The sequence below is a fragment of the Salvelinus namaycush genome, chromosome 4, assembly GCF_016432855.1.
Source record: "Salvelinus namaycush isolate Seneca chromosome 4, SaNama_1.0, whole genome shotgun sequence".
Classification (NCBI taxonomy): Eukaryota; Metazoa; Chordata; class Actinopteri; order Salmoniformes; family Salmonidae; genus Salvelinus; species Salvelinus namaycush.
In genome coordinates this window covers 54861125-54870486 of record NC_052310.1, presented here as the reverse complement: position 1 = coordinate 54870486, position 9362 = coordinate 54861125, and the positions used below count along the sequence as shown (strand labels likewise).

General features: G+C 42.2%; 1 protein-coding gene across 1 annotated transcript in view; it reads left to right on the top strand.

The window, feature by feature from the left end:
* The first annotated feature begins 4899 nt into the window (after window positions 1–4899).
* Window positions 4900–9362, top strand: part of hhat (hedgehog acyltransferase) — a 133032-nt gene continuing 128569 nt past the window's right edge. Inside the window, exons 1-5 of the mRNA XM_038992012.1 lie at window positions 4900–4980; window positions 6022–6150; window positions 7082–7149; window positions 7332–7445; window positions 7569–7763. Of these exons, the coding sequence (XP_038847940.1) occupies window positions 6033–6150; window positions 7082–7149; window positions 7332–7445; window positions 7569–7763 (495 nt within the window). The 5' untranslated portion in view covers window positions 4900–4980; window positions 6022–6032. The remainder of the gene's footprint in view (window positions 4981–6021; window positions 6151–7081; window positions 7150–7331; window positions 7446–7568; window positions 7764–9362) is intronic.

The following is a 9362-nucleotide window of genomic DNA, read 5'->3' as shown; positions in this document are numbered from 1 at the left end:
TGATATTAAAGGTCAAAAACGTAAAGTAGGGTGCTAATTTGACCGCTTCACGTCAAAGTACATAAGCATACGGTGTCAGGAAAAAAAGAACCAGACATTTATCTATCGTAATTTAAGAGAAATCGTACATTGACAAATTGGTCATGTTCACAAAAAGGAGTTAAAAAAAAAAAAAGTTACAGATCCAGTTGCAGTGTGTTCAGACAAACATTTTTTAAGTGGGTCTCGAAGCTCTGCCACTGCATCGCAGTGCTAGCTGCGCCACCAGAGTCTCTGGGTTCGCGCCCAGGCTCTGCCGCAGCCGGCCGCGACCGGGAGGTCCGTTGGCCTAGCGTCGTCCGGGTTAGGGAGGGTTTGGCCGGTAGGGATATCCTTGTCTCATCGCGCTCCAGCGACTCCTGTGGCGGGCCGGGGGCAGTGCGCGCTAGCCAAGGGGGCCATGTGCACGGTGTTTCCTCCGACACATTGGTGCGGCTGGCTTCCGGGTTGGAGGCGCGCTGTGTTAAGAAGCAGTGCGGCTTGGTTGGGTTGTGCTTCGGAGGACGCGTGGCTTTCGACCTTCGTCTCTCCTGAGCCCATACGGGAGTTGTAGCGATGAGACAAGATAGTAATTACTAGCGATTGGATACCACGAAGAAAAGGGGATAAAAGGATGGAGTGAAAAAGTACGGTACTTAAAGACACACAAAGCCTGCAATGGCATTGCCATTATCTCCAGGCCGTGCCGAGTTCAACGAGATGCCCCGCTTGACCGTAGCTAGCTCGGTCTGAGTGCAGCGACAGGGACAAGAAGAAGGACCCAAATGACCCTTTGACCTCAATTTCATATTTTTTTGCTTTTGGGAGACAGAGAGAGAACCGTTAAGGTTAGAAGCACAATTTGACCTCAGGAACGTTCCTAAGGTCCTCCCGATCTGTGCAAGCCTAACATTGACCGTGTGGCATTAACCCTTAATAGTTAAAAGAAGGTGTTTACATCAAACAGTTTACAATGACATGTCTCCCCATAGGAATACATTGCCTGCTCCCTTAAATTCAACCTGAAGCCTATGTGGGTTAATAATGCCTTATGAACCTGTCTTCGATGACAATCCATCAGGCCACTATGAGGTCTACCTGTGTCGATTCTAAGCTTCCTGGAGCAACCGGAAGTGGTTAAATCACCCTAAAAGTGTTTGCCATACCCAACCTGCAGTTTGAGAGAAATAGTGCATTCAACCCTATGTAAATCAGTGAGTTCTTAACTTATAGACTTAAAACTCAGGATTCTGTAAAAGCCCACTCCAATGAGGATATGTGTTTACTTTCAGCTTCCTGTGCCAACCGGAAGTGCCATAATTGGTGTCAAAAGGGCTGTTTCGAAGGGTTAAAAAAGTCAAATCTTTCCAAAACTTAATATATGTGAATAGGCAACCCTCATGAACTGTAAATCAGTCATTCATCCCATCAGATTTCAAGGAAAAATTTACACACCCACACAGAAAGGATGGAGTGACACACTGAGGGGCTTAGAGGCAGACAGTGCCTGCAATAGTTACTTTTGTTTGAACTTTTAAAGAACCGTCAGACCTAGAGTTCTGAAACTTTACAAACCTGTTCTAGAGCTCAGGTCGATTAAGCACGGTGAGTTATGTGGCTCTAGAAGGTTCTCGGACCGATAAAAAGCCTCGGTGCATTTGCATTGACTTCAATTCATTTTGAGCATTACAAAATGGTGACATTTAGAAAAGTCCCAGAGTTGCAAGACTAGGTGCATTGAAACCGGCTCGGCCCATAGAGACGGACCCCGACATTTCTGTCCGATAGCTCATTCAAGGACCCCGTAGCAAGGCATGGAAAAAAGTGGAATTTCAGCACCAATTAAGGTTTTGCTCGGGCACCGAATGACCTATCGAGCCGAAACTTGGGATTCGAGGTCGCCTCACATAGGGCTAAACATAATGTGAAAACTGGACCTGCAGCTAGAACATAACTAAGTATTATTTGTTTTATTATGGTTTAAATGGAAGGCGCTGTGAATTTTGGGCCTGCTCTGAAATATGTGATAGTTGGCTTCTAAACGAGTTGGAAAAAGTGAGTTTGGAGTCAGATGGTATCAGTTTGGTGTCTGAAAATATCTAATTGGCTGATGGACACTGACTTGCTAGTTGACTTTTGTGCATTTGCAATATGTTTCAACAGTGAAAAACCACCAAAATAGCATTCTGAAATCACCACCAAAAATGACATCACCATAGCCGTGCCGAGTTCAACGAGATGCCCCGCTTGACCGTAGCTTGCTCGGTCTGAGCGCAGCGACAGTGACAAGAAGATGACCCTTGACCTACATTTCAAGTCTTTTGCTTTTGGGAGACAGAGAGAGAACTGTTAAGGTTTAGAAGCACAATTTGACCTCAGGAACGTTCCTAAGGTCTCTGTGCAAGCCTAACATTGACCGTGTGGCATTAACCCTTAACAGTTAAAAGAAGGTGTTTACATCAAACAGTTTACAATGACATCTCACCCCATAGGAACACATTGCCTGCACCCCTAAATTCAACCTGAAGCCTATGTGGGTTATGAATGTCTTATGAACCTGTCTTCAATGACAATCCATCAAGCCACTATGAGGTCTACCTGTGTTGATTCTAAGCTTCCTGGAGCAACCGGAAGTGATAAAATCACCCTAAAAGTGTTTTGCCATACCCAACCAGCAGTTTGTGATATATAGTGCATTCAACCCTGTGTAAATCAGTCAGTTCTTAACGTATAGACTTAAAACTCAGGATTCTGTAAAAGCATACCCCGATCAGGATATGTATTTACTTATAGCTTCCTGTGCCAACCGGAAGTGCCTTAAAATGGGGTCATAGGTGCTGTTTCGAAGGTTTAAAAAAGTCAGATCTTTCCAAAACTTTAAATGTGTGAATCGGTCAACCCTCATGAACTGTAAATCAGTAATTTCACTAAACAGATGTCAAAGAAAAGCTCTCTCTCTCACACACACACACACACACACACACACACACATACACACACATACACACACATACACACACATACACACACATACACACACACACACACACACACACACACACACACACACACACACACACACACACACACACACACACACACACACAGCAAGGATGGAGTGAAAAAGTATGGTGCTTAAAGACACACAGAGCCTTAAATGCTTTTAGGGGGGATCCAGACTTCCATACCCGCTCTGGGAGCGCTATACTACCGCCCCAAATCAATGGGTGCTGGCCTGAGTGATTTATGGAGGTTTTCAAAAAATATTCTGTTTTTTCTTCTGGAAAATATTTTATGTTTTTTCTTCTCGAGTCAATGGCCTGAGTGATTTATGGAGGTTTTCAAAAAATATTCTAAGTCCAAACTTTTCATGCACCTGGTATTTTTTTGGGGTTACCAGGCGTCATTTTTCAAAACGGTTGAAATTGCTTTTAGGGGGCATCCAGAGTGTCACATGACCGGATGAGGTAACTATTCTTGTTCTTCTTGTAACTTTCCGGTAGGCTAGAAGCTTTCCGGTGTTTTGCTGCTCGACACAGGTCGACGCAGGTATTGCACTTGATTTATCGTTATCGTAACCGTAGGTGCAGCCAAGTGGAAATACGAAAGCTTTCTAGCTATTTCGCACTGACGGTAATTTGAACACAAGAACGTTTCTAGTGAAAAGGTGCTTACACTCAGAGCCATGTATTTACACTCAGCCACCCTAGCCTTATTACGGGTTAACGTTTTGGTAATTTTGGTTGGCCAACAAAATGTAAGACTACAATGACTGCATACGTTTCCCCAAATGTTATACGAAAAAAAAATGTTTTGTTATTGATGGACAATGGCAAGGCTGCCATTGTATTTTCAGTTACATTCTGTTCAATAAAAATGGTTTACACGTTTATTTTTTAAGAAATACATGGAACTACAACCGAATAAAACACCATTAACCATCATGCATTGCTTACATTCATTCTATCCTGAAAAGTCTGTTCAGAAAAATCGAAAACAGTACATATAGGCATAAAACCACAATGTTTTAATAGGGATTAAATAAAGACAATATATATATATAACCTCTTATGGTTAAATGGTTAAAAAAAGACAAAATATCTATATATTCATAACGTAAAATAAATAATACAGGCGATCGCGTCTATGGTTGTTGCAACGGCTTGTGTGTTGCCTACTGGTTAAATTCGTGTCTTTTCGCACGAATTAAGTAGCACAGAAATTCGTGTATTTTCGCACGAATTAAGTAGCACAGAAATTCGTGTATTTTCAAACGAATTGAACCACCCCAAAAATGCACAAAAACGCACGAAATCTGCTGAAATACATTTTGTACATATATGCGCGAATTGAATGTGAGGCTGGGCTGGTACTGACCTCGCCTTCTGGATGATAGCGGGGTGAACAGGCAGTGGCTCGGGTGGTTCTTGTCCTTGATGATCTTTTTGGTCTTCCTGTGACATCGGGTGGTGTAGGTGTCCTGGAGAGCAGGTAGTTTGCCCCCGGTGATGCGTTGTGCAGAACGCACTACCCTCTGGAGAGCCTTACGGTTGTGGGCGGAGCAGTTGCCGTACCAGGCGGTGATACAACCCAACAGGATGCTCTCGATTGTGCATCTGTAAAAGTTTGTGAGTGTTTTTGGTGACAAGCCGAATTTCTTCAGCCTCCTGAGGTTTATTCGTTGACATTACTAGTTATCTTACAGACTGTGGCTTTCCTCTCTTATGAAACAAATTTAAGCATATCGATATAAAAATATGAAAGTACATCAAACGGGTCTGCATTTTATTTGATTGGCACTGAATTCATCCAATCATGTCCAATCAGCAACCAAGGAAAATGTGGGCGGAGATTTCCTGAATCCTGAGCGTTCGACAATATTCCAAGGTAGCGGTGTTCACTGTCGGTCTACAGGCAAGGCGGAAGATATAGCTGGAGGCATTTCTTTGTTTCACAATGCATGTGAGTAACACGGTTGTTGCTCTCTGTTTTAGCCAATGAGTGAGTATTATGCTCAGTAATCAGCCTAATTTGTGCCAGTCGGGCTCGCTAATATAGGCATTGCTACAGCGTAAACAGTGTAAAACGGTGTGAAGTTCTGAAATCGGTTCATTTCGAGTAAATCGCCGTGCACTGCACACGCGAACACAGATGTTGGCTTGTTATACCCTGTTCCTGGAACACAGTCATTAGTAGGGTCTTGTCTTTGACACACTAGCCTATTGTTTCCAACGACGATTGTGGTATGCAGCGAATATGAACGTGGTCCCTCACTCACCTCTGGCACAAAATGAGGTGGATGTTTCGTTTGACTATTAAAGCTAGAATCCTTAGTTGCTACATCAATTTTTTGGCTACCCATTGATTCTTGAAGAATATAACTTATTTATGCCTCATGAGCTTAGTTCAACTGTTTTACGCTCAACTGTTGTACGCCATCAGAACCCCAAATATATAAGCTTGCTCTACCCCAATGTTTGTAAATGGAAGCAAACGCTGTATAGCTTCAAAATATGGTTAAACATTTTGATATGAGTTAGTCTTTGCATCCGTATCTCATTCAAAACAGAGTCTGTGTCAAGCTTTCTTTCAATTAAGGACTAGCTTTAAAGGCACAATCTGTTAGGTGTCTACTAATTTCAAGTAATGAATTAAATATATCTCCTGTTTTGAAAATTATGATAGCTTAAATACAACTGACCTATATAAGTACTTATAAATAGCCTATATTACCTTATAACCAGAAACCTAAGGTCCTATAATTAGCGTACACCATTGTTTGTTTTTTCCTCATAGGAGACTGCAAAAAGTATGCATCAAATTATTATAATAAATAGGCTACCCTATAGGTTTAACATGTTGGAGAGAAAAGTAAGGAATGTAATGTTGCTCTCATGGAGTCAGAATGGTCCTCTATTTGTTGTTAGTGAGGGGGAAATGTGACCTATAAAGTGGCTGAAACATCTAATGTCTCTCACTCACTCTTCCCCATGGTTGCTCCAGTCTTGGCACTGATGGCCAAACAGAGCTCAACCCTTGCGGCGTTGCCGAGAGCAGAGGTCTGTGCCTACTGGGTGCTCTCTTTTGGCTCCCATCTCTACTCATTCTATCAACTGCACATATTCTCCAAAGGTAAATATACTTGTCTTAAGATAAAAAGGTCTATCAATTGGGTCATTGTTTACATTTTTTCCACACTGAAGTCTGCTGTATGCAAGATACCTGACTTACCACCCTCTGTGGCCTTGTATTAGGCTACTTACTTGTAAGTGGATACCTTGGCTGTGATGTGCAGTTTTTGCCACTAGGTGGGACTGTGGCACTGTTTCATACCCCTTTGCAGAAAAGTGAGCTGTCAGGGGAATCTGTGATGATTACAACTCACTCCCTTTCCGTTCTTACCATTGACTCAGAGATCTGAAAGGTTCCCAAACTCTATCCTGGGGACTCCAAGAGGTGCACGTTTAGTTTTTTGCCCTAGCATTACACAACTGATTCAAATAACCAAAGCTTGATGATGAGTTGATTATTTGAATCTTCTGTGTAGTGCTAGGGCAAAAACACAAATGTTCACCTCTTGGGATCCCCGGACCGAGCTTGAGAAATGCTGGTTGAGGGAGTGGCTGCGTTTCCGAATTCTCTGGAAGCATCTTACCGTTTAGCTAAAAATTGACAATGCATTCACATACTCTGTTTCACCTGTAAAACTTGAAGAATTATCAGTCACGATTGACAGTAGGAAATGTGAAGGGAGGGTGACCACAAAAATGTGTGCGTAAAGTAGAAGTAAACTAACATACGCAGAACGTGACAGAGATTTTTTTTGCTCTGGGTTAGAGGCTTCCAGTTGGGCGGAACGGGGCGCTTACCTTCGGAAACGTAGCCCCGGCGTTATCTTTAAATTAAAACCATAGGACACCAAACATAGTTCCCCACAGAGCTTGTCATACTTCATAGTAGAGTTCTTCAAGCCTCCTGGCAAAACTTCGGAATAAAAACGGAATGATTGAAACTGTACAGACAATGTGAGCAGATGTCACTAAAATATGCTCTCTTTTCCTAGAGCATGAAGCAGGATTGGAGAGAGAGTTCCAACTGGAGAAAGGCTTTCTAATATGGGGGCATAAAAAGGTGAGTATAATTTATGGCTGTTGGGGTCTACAAACATTGTACGACTTTCAGAGGTGCGTAAATTATTATTTAAAAATAATCCAGAGGCCTGTCATTTAAATTAAAAAAAGTATTCCTAGGGTGTGTCATATGGCATGACATTTTCAGACTGGGCCCATTGTAAAATGAGTTGTCTGTGACAGGACCCTACAGACTTTGAGTGGAGTTTCTGGAGTCACTGGGCTAGAAAGTCTTTGCTGTGGACTTTGTTGGGCCATGCCGTGGTCTCCAGACTAGCCAGCTTCTTCATTCCTGAGGTATAATATACAAGGAAAACATCAGCTGAAGTGGGACCTTAACATTCTTACCCCAATTTTTTTCCAGACAAATTAGAACCAAAATACTATAGCTTTGATGCTTTTTTTGCTTTTCAACATCAGTTCAGACTGACAGCTCTGTTGGCCTATGGTCTCCTTGCGGCTTGCTGTACAGTGGGGATTAAAGGAGTGGGCGTGGTCCTTGGCCATCTGGGCCTGTCATTGGCTGTTGCCCAGCTGTGTAACCCTGCCCTGTCCTGGAGCTGTGCCCTACTGCTACTTTCCACCCTCCACATCCCCCTACTGCAGGATATACAAGTGAGTCGCACCTCTTTTTACTCAATCTCTTGTGTGCTCTCTCTTTCTCTCATCCACCCACTGCAAGAGATACACACCTCCCTCCCTCCACACCTCCCTACTGCAGCAGAGTCACACAGACCGAAGCAGTTGTTCCCTAGTTTGATTTTACAGATACGAAGACAAAGCCCCCCAAAGTAATATCCAGGCCCTCTGGCATCAAGATTACTTGATGTCTATTGTCACAGGATAGAGAATTTAAAAAGCATTGGAAGCCTAATTATTTTAACCAGGTGTGTCAGTCTGCCTGTTGCTGTCCCCATTCCCTTGTTGGTATCTGTAAGTAGTAAGTTATGTCATCTTGTTGAATAATGTTCAAATTACATATTGACTCTTGGAGGTGCCAAGTGTCCATATCTTTGACATATTTGTGTGTTGTGTGAGAGTGTCGTTGTCTGTGTTTCTGTGTGTGGTTGGCACATTTTAATATTGCTTTTTGTTATTGGGGTGCTCAGCCCCTCACACCACTCCCAGCCCCCTGTTATTGGATACCTGACTGAGTGCATTTCTTCACAGATGTTTAAACTGGGTCATTCCACCAATTAAATGCCTTTTGAATAGTGGATCTTGGTGGATTTTTTTTATTTCACCTAATTTTAACATTCTTCTATAAAGAGCACATGTTCACCTTAACTATTTACATTGACACACTGCTGCTACTTGCTGTTTATTATTGATGCATTGTCACTTTACCCCTACCTACATGTACAAATTACCTCGACTAACCTGTACCCCCGCACATTGACTCGGTACCGGTACCCTCTGTATATAGCCTCGTTATTGTTATTTTATTGTTACTTTTTTTCTTCTTCTTCACTGTAGTTTATTTAGTCAATATTTTCTTAACCAACAACGCAGTTCAAGAAATAGTTAAGTGCTTGTAACTAAGCATTTCACGGTAAGGTACACCTGCTGTTTTCGGTGCATGTGACAAATACAATTTGATTTAATTTAATAAAAATACAAAAAATCTTCCCATCTCAAGATGTTAAATAAATAAATAAATACTATTAGTGCCAAATAAAGTAAGGGGGAAGACGAATTCATCTTAAATCAAACATAAATCCCCTTTTTACTGGAGGAATGGAAAGCTTGTGTGCAACAGGGAGGGGAAAGTGAATATATATATACACTGCTCAAAAAAATAAAGGGAACACTAAAATAACACATCCTAGATCTGAATGAATGAAATATTCTTATTAAATACTTTTTTCTTTACATAGTTGAATGTGCTGACAACAAAATCACACAAAGATTATCAATGGAAATCAAATTTATCAACCCATGGAGGTCTGGATTTGGAGTCACACTCAAAATTAAAGTGGAAAACCACACTACAGGCTGATCCAACTTTGATGTAATGTCCTTAAAACAAGTCAAAATGAGGCTCAGTAGTGTGTGTGGCCTCCACGTGCCTGTATGACCTCCCTACAACGCCTGGGCATGCTCCTGATGAGGTGGCGGATGGTCTCCTGAGGGATCTCCTCCCAGACCTGGACTAAAGCATCCGTCAACTCCTGGACAGTCTGTGGTGCAACGTGGCGTTGGTGGATGGAGCGA